The 13076-nt window shown below is 41.2% G+C and overlaps 1 protein-coding gene across 1 annotated transcript in view; it reads left to right on the forward strand.

The window, feature by feature from the left end:
* Positions 1-13076, forward strand: part of SEC11A (SEC11 homolog A, signal peptidase complex subunit) — a 50097-nt gene that overhangs the window by 22432 nt on the left and 14589 nt on the right. The window contains exons 3-4 of the mRNA XM_073619186.1: positions 9695-9844; positions 10878-10997. Coding sequence (XP_073475287.1) covers positions 9695-9844; positions 10878-10997 — 270 coding nt within the window. The remainder of the gene's footprint in view (positions 1-9694; positions 9845-10877; positions 10998-13076) is intronic.

Raw genomic sequence — 13076 nt, forward strand, 5'->3', positions numbered from 1 at the left:
AACTGACAGTATGGATATTGGCTCATAAAGGCCCAAAGTATAGCGGCCACTCTCGTTTGGTATCACCCCTAGGTACTTCAATACTGGGGTACTTTACATTTCTAAAGCAGGTTAGCCACACTTAAATAAAAAAAACTAATCAGAAATCTAAAGGAGAAGAAAGATTGGGGGGGGGGGGGGGGGCGTAGGGGAGGAAGAATTTGCCAGTCCAGGAATATTGTGCCATTCAATCAAGCATCCACTTTCATCCACTTTCGTTTAGTTTCTCCTGACTTCTGTGCTGCCTGTGCGCTACGTGCTACACACCTATGTGCTGCCTGTGCTCCATGTACTTCAGACCTCTGTGCTGCCTCTGCGCTACGTACTACAGGCCTCTGCGCTGCCTGTGCATTACAGTGGGGAAAATAATCATTTGATCCCCTGCCGATTTTGTAAGTTTGCCCACTTAAAAATTATAGACTCTTTTTTTTCTTTGTATCATAGGTGTATTTTAAATGATAGAGACAGACTATCAACCAAAAATTCAGAAAAAACACATAATACAAATGTTATAAATTCAGTTGCAGTTCAGTGAGTAAAATAAGTCTTTGATCCCCAAGCAAAACATGACTTGTTACTTGGTTGAATAACCCTTGTTGGCAAGCACAGAAGTAAGATGTTTCTTGTAGTTGGTTACCAGGTTTGCATACATTTCAGGAGGGATTTTGGTCCACTCTTTTCAGATCTTCTCTAAATCCTTAAGGTTTTTTTGGCTGTCTCTAGGTAACCCGACATTTAAGCTCCCTCCATAAATTTTCTATAAGATTAAGGTCTGGAGACTGGCTAGGCCACTCCATGACCTTTAATGTGCTTCTTCGCAAGCCACTACTTTGTTGCCTTGGCGGTATGTATTGGGTTATTGCCATGCTGGAAAACCCATCCACCACCCATCTTCAGTGTTCTGGCTGAAGGAAGAAGGTTCTCATCCAAGATTTTACAATACATGGCCCTGTCCATTAGATCTCAATGCAGCAAAGTCCATCTGCACCTTTAGCAGAGAAACAGCCCCAAAGCATAATGTTTCCACCCCTGTGCTTGACTGTAGGGATGGTGTTTTTCTTCCTCCAAACACAGCGAGTTGTGTTAGTGCCAAAGAGCTCAATTTTGGTGTCATCTGACCACAGTACTTTCTCCCAATCTTTCTCTGAATCCTTTAGATTTTCATTGGCAAACTTCAGACGGGCCTGGACATGTGCCTTCTTGAGGAGGGGGACCTTGCGGGCCCTGCTGTATTTCAATCCATGGCGGTGTATTGTGTTACCAATGGTTTGTTTGATGACTGTGGTCCCAACTGCCTTGAGATCATTCACAAGCTCCTGCCGTGTAGTTCTGGGCTGATCCATCACTTTTCTCATGACCATCCTTAACCCAAAACATTGCATGAAGCTCCAGACTGAGGGAGATTGATGGTTATTTTGTATTTTTTCCATTTGCGAATAATCGCTCCAACAGTCTTCTTCTCACCAAGCATCTTATTGATTGTCTTGTAGCCCATTCCAGCCTTGTGCAGGTCTACAATCTTGTTCCTAACATCCTTTGACAGCTCTTTGGTCTTGCCCATGATGGTGAGGTTTGAATGGAAGAAAGATTCTGTGGACAGGTGTCTTTTTTTTTTTTTTTTTTTAAATACACATAATGAGTTGTCGTTAGGAACACCTTCTTAAAGCTGAGTTCCACCCAATCCTTCCGCTTTAAGCACTCCTCGCCCCCTTACATGCCACCTCTGGCATGTCGTCATTTTTTGGGGGGGGGTAGTGGGTATCTGGTTCTGACAGGTACTTCCTGTTCCGCTTCCTCCTTCCGTTGACTCCTCTCCCCCTAGGCGGCCCCTCCCTCTCTGCAATCTTCTGGGACATGTCACAGGTACCAGAAGATTGCCTGGTCACTAAGAGCGCAGTGTGCAACCCGCTAGCTGGCACAGCTGGGTGCCCACATTAGCAATGACGGCCCCGCGGAGGGGGAGAGGAGGGAGGCTTCAGGCAGCTGCATCGCTGGATTCTGTTTAATTTTATTAAAAGTCAGCAGCTACACTTTTTGTAGCTGCTAACTTTTAATAGACTTGCAAACGAGTGGAACTCCGCTTTAAATTTACAGGACTAATCTGTGTACTACAGTCTGTGGGAGGCAGAATTTAATGTTGGTTGGTAGGGGATCAAATACTTATTTTACTCACTGAACTGCAACTCCATTTATAACATTTGTTTGTTCTGGATTTTTGGTTGATTTTCTGTCTTTATTTAAAATACACCTAGGATAAAAATTGACACTTCATTTCTTTGTAAGTGGGGAAACTTACAGAATCTGCCAGGGATCAAATAAATAATTTCCCTACTGTACATACAGCAGGCCCCTGCGCTGCCTGTGCGCTGGGTACTACTGACATATCCCTGCACTCTTCAAACGTTCCTTGATTTTTTTATGAGGCCAAATTGGATTGTTGGCTTTTAAAAGAAAAAAAAAAACACTGCACTCTGGTGAGTTTTTTTGATGTTATGCAGGTAAATCTCCTACTCCAGGGGTGCCTGCCCCTGTACTAGAGGGTGAAGCCAAGACCCAGATCAGCCTCAGAGTGTGTACCTTCAGAAGAATTTCAGCAAATGAGCAGCTCCCATACCTCTTGACAGGTTCAACTTAAAGTGGAGTTCCACCCACTTTTACAACTTTTCAGCATCCCTCACTAAACTGTGCACTATAAAAATTGGATATTTTTTTATTTTTTTTCTCAGCATCTACTGTATATCTGCTGTATTCATTTTTCACTTCCTCCTCCCTGGCCGTGGCCCATCGCATCATTTCCTGTTTGCAATGCCTTCTGGGAAGGGGCGGCAACTTCCTCTGACACTGCCGTTGCTATAGGAAACCTGACCTGAAACCTGTTACACTGCTTGTGCTGCACTGAGCATGTGTGAGATCTGCAAGGATGAGATCCAGGAAGAAATAGTCTGGCTTCAGATGCCCACACTTAAGATGGCCACGGCCTGCTGTAAGTTTATAAAATAACAAACTACTGCTATAAACTAACAAAACAGATCTTAGTTACAGACTAACTTTACTAGAATACATTAAGCTCGTGTATTATAGGGGTATTTTTATTTAAACTATCATTTCGGCAGGAACCCCACTTTAACTTCTGAGTAGTTGTAACCTTTGCTTCTATTACATATGGAAACTAAGCAAACAATGTCCTTAAACTTGGAGCTCTTTGGTATCTATATGCTATATCTTATTGTCAAATGCCACTGGTTCTGAGTTTGTTCATAGCCCTGTGAGCAGGAAATGGTACAATTAGTGACCGTGCTTCTCTAGGCCTTATAAATGTTAAATCTAGGACAGATTTAGAGAAGTTGGATTTATCTATGTACTTCTCAGATTAATAGCCCTGTGTTTATTATCTTTGCTTCATCGATGGTAGCTAATCGGAATTATGCAAATTTTCCAGATAATATGCATTCTGAGAGATGACTCGGTTCTCTCCTCTAGCTTTCATTGCTAATCACCTTACCCTTTACTTATCACAATTGGTCATATATTTATTTCTATTTCCTCCAGCCCCGGTGCATAGATCTATTTATTGTGATTGATGGCTTAATAAAGCAAATACTTGCGAAAGCTGACATCTCAAATTAGTGATTACCTTTTAAAGGTCAGTTAGACGTGTTGTCTGGTCTTGATATGATGTACCCTTCTGTTTGTGTAAATATCAGGAAGCATGTTTGTGAAGTGGCAGCATGTTCAGTCTATAAGAGCAATCAGGGAAGGTGGCTGTAAAATGCTAACAAAAGGTTTTATGTGTTTTTCCTAAAGCATGGATTTGAAAAGCAAATAGTCTGTTCTTCAAGATAGGAACCTGCTTGCCCTTTGACACCACAGACAAACCGCAGGGGTTATTTGATGTAAATCTATACCTTGCATTACTTTTTGAGGCAATGTGCAGAATACACAGTACTCGTTTGGAAAATTTGGTTTAAAACCTTTAGGCACTTGTGGAAAATAATGCTGTAACGGGAGGATGCTTTTATAAATAGTGTACGGGTGCAAATACTCGGTATTGGTGCAACCCTAGGGAAGCTCAAACCAGCCTGGCCAGCACCACATACCTTGAGTGTAGGGTAAGGTAATTGGGGAGTAGTAGACATATTTTGGGCATAATTTTAATGAATTACAGTAGTAGTTGGCCTACAGAAGTCTATGGTGCTTAGATACCAGATGTATGCTTGAACCAGGAGCCAAATGTTTTATCTGCAGACCTGTGGACAGCAGGCAAAAGTCATTTACAGCTTTAACATGGCCATACACTGCTTGAATTTCAATTCAGACTGTTGGAACCACCACAATTGTCAGCCGAACAGTGACTACATCCTATCAGTACAGTCACTGTTCAGGTATTTAAAGTGGTTCTTCACCCTGTAAACAAAAGCAGAACGTCCCCCTTTTTGGGTGAAGTTCCACTTTAAGCAGCCATGAGTGTTGCATTTGCTTCAATACACAGTGACTGTGTAGCATGGATGACTAGTCTTCGTTTTTACCCCCACCAACCCATCCAGACATCTGCTCTTAAAGTCTTTAACATGCAATTGCAGATCTTGTACAGCCAGCTTATGCATGTCATGCTGTTGAGGGACCAGAGATGGGATCTTCATAATAATCTATATACACTTACTGGCCACTTTATTAGGTACACCTTGCTAGTACCGGGTTGGACTCCCCTTTGCCTTCAGAACGGCCTTAATTCTTTGTGGCATAGATTCAATAAGGTGTTGGAAACATTCCTCAGAGATTTTGGTTCATATTGACGTGATGGCATCACTCAGTATCTGCAGATTTGTCAGCTGCACATCATGATGCAAATCTCCCATTTCACCACATCCCAAAGGTGCTCTATTGGATTGAGATCTGGTGACTGCAGAGGCCATTGAAGTACAGAGAACTCATTGGGGGTTATTTACCAAAGGCAAATCTACAGTACTTTGCTTTACAAGTGCACTTGGAAGTGTAGTCGCTGTAAATCTGAGGGGAAGATCTGCTGATTTTATCATCCAATCATCTCCAAGCTGAAATGCCATCTTTATTTTCCTTGTATGCCCCTCTCAGATCTACATCGACTGCACTTGTAGTGCAAAGTGGATTTGCCTTTAGTGAATCTCCCCCATTTTCATGTTCAAGAAACCAGTGGTGAGATGATTTGAGCTTTGTGACATGGTGCATTATCCTGCTGGAAGGAGCCATCAGAAGATGGGTACACTGTCTGTAGTCATAAAGGGATGGACATGGTCAGCAACAATACTCAGGTAGGCCGTGGTGTTTAAACGATGATCAATTGGTACTAAGGGGCCCAAAGTGTGCCAAGATAGTATTCCACCACCACCACAAGCCTGAACCATTGATACAAGGCAGGTGGGATCCATGCTTTCATGTTTATGCCAAATTCTGACCCTACCATCTGAATGGTGCAGCTGAAATGAGACACCTCAGACCAGGGAACATTTGACCAGTCTTCTATTGTCCAATTTTGGTGAGCCTGTGCGAAATTGTAGCCTCTGTTTCCTGATCTTAGCTGACAGCAGTGGCACCCGGTGTGGTCTTCTGCTGCTGTAGCCCATCTGTTTTGAGGTTTAATGTGTTGTGCGTTCAGAGATGATATTCTGCAACTTGTAATGAGTGGTTATTTGAGTTAGTGTTGCCTTTCTATCATCTCGAACCAGTCTGTCCATTCTCATCTGACCTCTGACATTAACAAGGCATTTTCCTTCACACAACTGCCACTCTCTGGATATTTTCTTTTTTTCAGACTACTCTCTGTAAACCCTAGAGATGGTTGTGCGTGAAAATTCCAGTATAGCAGCAGTTTTTAAATGCTCAGACCAGCCCATCTGGAACCAAGAACCATGCCACGTTCAAGTCACTTAAATCGCCTTTCTTCCCCATTCTGATGCTCGGTTTGGACTTCAGCGAGTCGTCTTCACCACATCTAGATGCCTAAATGCATTGTGTTGCTGCCATGTGATTGGCTGATTAGCAATTTGTGTTACCAAGCAATTGAACAGGTCTACCTGTGTATATTAGGCGATTGTTATTTTACAGTTCATAGTGAAACTCTGCTTCCTGCTTAGTAGTGCTGCATAATATACACCTTTGAACTTCCGCTCTATCTGTAAATCTCCCAAACATGTTTGGTGAGATTGTAGATCATATAATCTGACTGGAATAACCCAAAAGACCTTGTGATCTTTTTCTTGTGCTTTGGGCTGCCGGTCATGTATAACAAAGAGGTCCTCTTTCTTTTTTTTAATCAGAATAATGAATGGGTAATGATGATGACATGTTTATTGCACTTTGATAATGCGGGCCCGGTGATAACTATCACTTGTCTGATGTTTATGCTACAGAATCAGATCTTGAAACTTTAATAGCCACTTTTTTTTTTTTTTTTTAAATAAACTTACAGCTTAAGTCAGACCTACTTGCTTTGGGCATAAAATATATAGCTAGACTCTTCCATTTAGTGCAATTTGGCTGGGAAGCGGTAGAATACTGACTCCAAAATAGATGATACAAATTGAGATGCATTACTGCAAGGCAACTTCTACAAAAGCAGATTGTGTTGTAATAAGTTTTTAGCCTGGAAGATAATTCATACAACCCTTGTAGAGACGTATAAACAAAAATAACAAATAAAAATGCAAAAGTATTTCTATTGTGCATTAACAATTTAAGCAAATTTTTGTTAACGGTGTAAAGGTTAAGCCCATAGGTTGCTCTGTGATATTATTATTTATGGGGTTTGTTTATATGCTAAGGGGTGGTGTATTTATTTCCATTTTTGTCTGTTCTCTATCTGTGTTGGATTTACTTGAAAATAATATTTAAAGGAAAATTTAGCTACGTTATAGGAAACATTTTAAAAGTGTTAGTGTTAGCTGTACCTTAAGCCTAGGTTCACATATGTGCGATGCGGGAATCAGCGCAATTACAGCGCCGGTTCCCACATCGCATCTCTCCGGCAGGCAGTTCACACCGCCCTCTGCGAACCGCTGCAAGTGTCAATACATTGTTAATGACACCCCCAGATCGGTTTACAGATTGCAGTGCGAATTGTGAACTCGCACATGAATCAGATTGCAAGGGAGAGAGCGCCCATGCGATCCGATTCTAGTGCGGAGGAAAAAAAAAAGTCCCTGCACTATTTTCGTGCGAATCCAATGCAAGTTCAGCCATACAACTACGTGGCTGAACTCTTACTACACAGACATCGCATGTGATCGGCACCTGTGGTGAGAGGGTGTAGGGCTGCAACTAACGATTATTTTCATAATCGATTAGTTGGCCGATTATTGTTTCAATTAATCGATTAATCGGATAATATGGAAACGTGTCCCATAGGAAACCATGTGAATTGAACTGTAGTGCGTTTCTGCAAAAAGCACCAAAAAACGCATAGGTGTAAACCAGGCCTAAGACGTTTAGTAGCAGCAGCATGCTTTTTTTTTTGTATCACCTGTCATAATGGAGTTAAAAAAACTAAAACTAGTCCTTTATAGCACAAAAAGAGCAAATAATCACTACTATAAGGGGTTCATTTATACTGTGAAACAGTGAAATAATATATATTACTTATATCATATATATATATATAATAAATATACCCAGAAGTAGGAAATATGGGCATTTTAACTAGGGGTCAGACATGAAGGGTGGAAGGGAGATATAAATCTTTTATATTAAAGCACTACTAAAAGCTGAGACTTTTTTTTCATGGATATGATCATTTTAAATCTAATGCACAATACTGGTAAAAGTTTACTTTAAATGCACTTGTAATGCCTTCTATTATCTCTAGTCTATCAGCCTTCACCTTCATTGGGTTCAGATGCTGATCTTCCCTGCAGAGAGTCTTTAAAGTGACTTTTTTTTTTTAACGAACATATTATACTTACCTGCTCCGTGCAGTGGTTTGCACAGAGCAGCCCTAAAATTTTCCTTTTCTGGGGTCCTCCTCCTGGCTTCACAGTGCCCCAATAGCAAGCTGCGAATTATAGTATAGAGTGCCCCCTATAGCAAGGTAAAATAAAACTTCTGGAAACTACATGTCCTGGACAGGAATTGCTCCTCACACATTCACATGTTCTCATGCACTTGCATGTATGGACGGTGTACTGAGCTGTATGTGTGCTGCACTGTATTTGCTGATATGTAAACAAATAATGCATTCTGTATGCAGGCCAACTAATAGGCTGGCCGATTAATCAATTATGAAAATAGTTGACAACTATTCATAATCGATTCGTTGTCGATTGGTTGTGTCGGCCCTAGGGTGCGAATCAAATGCGATGTCTGAGATTGCACATATGTGAACCTAGGCTGAAAATGTACCCTTTTCTGTAATCCCCCACCAAAAAATGTCATCCCCTGGTAAGTGAAGGTGCCTAGGCAGTCTTGTGCCTACAGCCTCGTAGCTAACTTTATATCTGGAATATGAGATCAATGGAATTACTGCTTCTAACTGCTAGTCTCAGATTTACGTGGAGGCTAGAGATGTCAATACTGTGCTTCTTGCTGTACCCCTTGCTCTTTTATTTAAAGAAATGGGTACAAAGACACCACTCAGAAGAAGGCATAGTAAAGCTGGCCATACACTTAATTATGTACTTTAGCCTGCTAAATTGAAGAAAAACGAACTTCTGTCGAAGGGGGTGCCCATGCATTCACCAAAATTCAATGGATCCCTGTTGGACCATCAATGGGGTTTTTGATATAAATGTTTGTGCAATTTGTGCATATACTTGCCTCTGTGTGGTATCGGATGTAGGGGGACATAAGTTAATGGAGAAATAATATCAAAGGTATTTTTATCTTTTGATGCGTAATATAGATCTGAAGTAAGGACACAGGTTTACTTTATTTTTTTTCAAGATCGATATGGCAAATCCTTTTTTTGGTTATACTTTCCTGTTGGGCAACAGGAATACATTTACTATGTTCTTCTGTGACCCAGAGTTGGCTGATAGGCTATCATCAGCTGACGGGACAGAGCCGTGCCAAGTTTAAGAAGGATCCTAACAATACTGGCGGGATCCACCCAGCTACTTAAGTGACCACTGGCTCTACCTTTCATGATGCTGCTGAGAGTTGGAGTCAGCCACACCTGCCCCTTTCCCACCCTAATTCTCCAGCGAGTGCTGAAAGCAGTGATTGACAGGCACTGTTCTTTGTTGCGGGCAGACCAAGAACTCCCTGATCAGTGGTCATGTGATCAGTTAGGTTTTGGTCTTTTATTGCCAGCATGGGACAGCAGCATGGAGGGGAGTATGTGTTCTTGTGGCTTTTTTTTTTTTTTTTTATATACCCTATAATTTTCCTTTTAACATCTTTATTTCATGGCAGTCTTTCAGACAGGTCACTTCTTTATTTTGCTTTTGTTTTGCTCCTCCTTTTTCAGTTGGGTAGATGGAGGGAAGTGACACGACTGTCTTCTAATGGACAGTGTTGTCACCCTTCTTTTTGGCTCTGCAAATTTAGAATCTAGAATTATACCTGTTCAAAGGTATTAAATTGCTATTTAGTCAGATATCAGGTTGAATGAGCTCTGCTTTTGAAATGTTCTACCTCCAATTTCCTAATTCAAAATCATGTTAACTCTACATCATCTTCCGTGCAGTGGCAGCATGGAGCCCGCATTCCACAGAGGAGACTTGCTTTTCTTGACCAATCGCGTGGATGATCCTATCAGAGTGGGGGAAATAGTGGTCTTCAGAATAGAAGGAAGAGAGATACCGATTGTACATCGTGTTCTGAAAATTCATGAAAAGTGAGTGCCTGCTTAAGTTATTGAAATCCATGAGCCGTCAGATTCTTAAAGTGATCGTGTTCTGATCTTGATTTTCTTGGGTATTGATCCTACTGAAGTGCAGGCACTATGTGGAGCCAACTAGTACCTTGGTTGTTCTTTAGAGTGATCCTGTTGAGCCCCAGTGTGGCCATTTGTGCAACCTAGTCAGTGTTCATTGGCAGCACATGCGACTTAATTTTCGCAGGTAAAACTGTTCAAAGGTATTAAATTGCTATTTAGTCAGATATCAGGTTGAATATGCTCTGCTTTTGAAATGTTCTACCTCCAATTTCTCAACGTTTCTTCCCTTGTGAAAACAAAGAATCAGCATACCCAGTGATTTTATCACAATATAGTAAAAAGCCATTTGAAATAGTAATGGGAATCCCATCACACACCAGTCTACCCTTCCCAGACCTAACCAGGACTTAAAGTGGAAATCCATGCAAAAACTAAAAACCCTGCATCTACAGCCACAAACATTCTAACACTAACCTATCTAGCCCTGAAAAGAGAAAAAAATCAGTATACATACCTTTTCTACAGGCGATCCGACCTGATCTTCAGCGGCTGAAGTTCTGATCCCACGCTGAGCTATCAGCCAGTCACATTCGTCAACGGAAGCCCCATAGTAACTCTATGGGTGTCGTCACTTCCCATTCATTTCACAGCCGTTGTCAGACGTGTACTCAGCAGAGCTTCCGCCGCTGGAGATCGGCATGAAATCGCCTGCAGAAAAGGTATGTATACTGATTTTTTTTTTTTTTTTTTTTTTTCTTTTCAGGGCTAGATAGGTTAGTGTTAGACTGTTGGTGGCTATAGATGCAGGGATTTTAGTTTTTGCATGGACTTTCATTTTAACCAAATTGGGCATTGTACAGCCACGCTTTGTGGTGGATAAACCAGTGCCTTTTATAAGGAAGGACTATATGTGAAACACTTTTTTTTTTTTTTTTGTTACATCCTTGTTCTGCATTATATATTGTATTTATAATAAATGTTTCTGATTAAGGGAAAATGGAGACATCAAATTTCTGACAAAGGGAGACAACAATGCTGTGGATGATCGAGGGTTGTACAAGCAGGGACAGAACTGGCTGGAGAAGAAGGATGTGGTGGGAAGGGCAAGAGGGTAAGTCTATAAACCAGTAACCATGCTTTACAAGATTATGCCTAACGCTGTAAAAGGTACAGCATTTCTATGTAGGGTAAAGACCGTTGTGGGATGTATTCCCTGAAATCTGTTAGCCAATGGGATAAAAGAAATCTGCTGTACGGTTGCTGTCAATACAGAATACATAGTATAAGCAATAACTGTGTCATATTTTTTATTTTTTTTTTTTGTATTCCTTCTAGTAGTTTTGAAATAGGATTATTTTTAAAGTGTACCAACCTACTTTTGTAGCTCCTGCTCCTCAAGGCTGTTTTATACATGCAAGCAGTTCAGCCAACTTTGTTACAGAGTTTGAGGTTTTGTCAATTGGCCAATCATATGAGCAAAAATTTACATTTCTGAGGGCAGTCTGCATAAAAGGCATACTGTGAGTATTTAGTGTTGCCAATTTCACAAGTATTTGACATTTGAATTATTGGCCCTTTTATAAACCCATAGACAATGTCCCTTGTACTGTAACACTTATAACACACATTTTTATAGTTACCAAAAAACTATTGCCTAAGCATGGAAATCCCCATCCCTCAACTGTGAGGTAGTTAAGCATAGGTGCAATGTAGGGACCTCTGTATTTCCCTTCCCTCCTTTCATTTTTGTCCAACACTCCTTTCCTCCTCACCCCTAAACTTTTTCTGGCCTTCCTCTTTTTCTGGTATGGTATCCAATTTTTGTAGGCACACTGGTGTACTATAATTCAACCACTACTGTAGCCTCTGAGCTAATGTATATCTCTACATCGCAATAAAATCATTTTAGGTGACTAGAGACTGGAATAGGAATGTTTTCATGAATGCTCCAAAAGGACCTTGGACATGAAGGTTATCGTGCTTTACGTCATTAACAGTAGACAGTTTAGTTAAAATGTTGCTGTACTCGTAGAAAGCTCTTCCAGCATCAGCATATGCATTGCCTAAACATATATTATGGGATGTATACAGTATCTCACAAAAGTGAGTACACCACTCACATTTTTGTAAATATAATAAAATATCTTTTTATGTGGCAGCACTGAAGAAATGACACTTTGCTACAGTGTAAAGTAGTGAGTGTACAGCTTGTATAACAGTGTAAATTTGCTTTCCCCTCCAAATAACTCAACACACAGCCATTAATGTCTAAACCGCTGGCAACAAAAGTGAGTACACCCCTAAGTGAAAATGTCCAAATTGGGCCCAATTAGCCATTTTCCCTCCCTGGTGTCATGTGACTCATTAGTGTTACAAGATCTCAGGTGTGAATGGGGAGCAGGTGTATTAAATTTGGTGTTATCGCTCTCACTCGCTCATACTGGTCACTGGAAGTTCAACATGGCATCTCATGGAAAAGAGCTCTCTAAGGATCTGAAAAAAAGAATTGTTGCTTTTACATTAAGATGGCCTAGGCTATAAGAAGATTGCCAAGACCCTAAAACTGAGCTGCAGCACGGTTGCCAAGACCATACATCGGTTTAACAGGACACTCAGAACAGGCCTCGCTATGGTCGACCAAAGAAATTGAGTGCATGTGCTCAGTGATATAGTCAGGTTGTCTTTGGGAAATAGATGTATGAGTGCTGCCAGCATTGCTGCAGAGGTTGAAGGGGTTGGGGGGGTCAGCCTGACAGTGCTCAGACCATACGCCGCACACTGCATCAAATTGGTCTGCATGGAGGAAGCCTCTTCTAAAGATGATGCACATGAAAGCCTGCAAACAGTTTGCTGAAGACAAGCAGACTAAAGACATGGGTTACTGGAACCATGTCCTGTGGTCTGATGAGACCAAGATAAACTTATTTGGTTTAAATGGTGTCAAGTGTGTGTGGAAACAACCAGGTGAGGAGTACAAAGACAATTGTGTCTTGCCTACAGTCAAGCATAGTGGTGGGAGTGTCATGGTCTGGGGCTGCATGAGTGCTGCCAGCACTGGGGAGCTACAGTTCATTGAGGGAACCATGAATGCCAACATGTACTGTGACATACTGAAGCAGAGCATGATCCCCTTCCTTCAGAGACTGGGCCGCAGGGCAATATTCCAACATAATGACTCCAAACACATCTC

Source organism: Aquarana catesbeiana, linkage group LG03 (assembly GCF_042186555.1).
Source record: "Aquarana catesbeiana isolate 2022-GZ linkage group LG03, ASM4218655v1, whole genome shotgun sequence".
Taxonomy (NCBI): domain Eukaryota; kingdom Metazoa; phylum Chordata; class Amphibia; order Anura; family Ranidae; genus Aquarana; species Aquarana catesbeiana.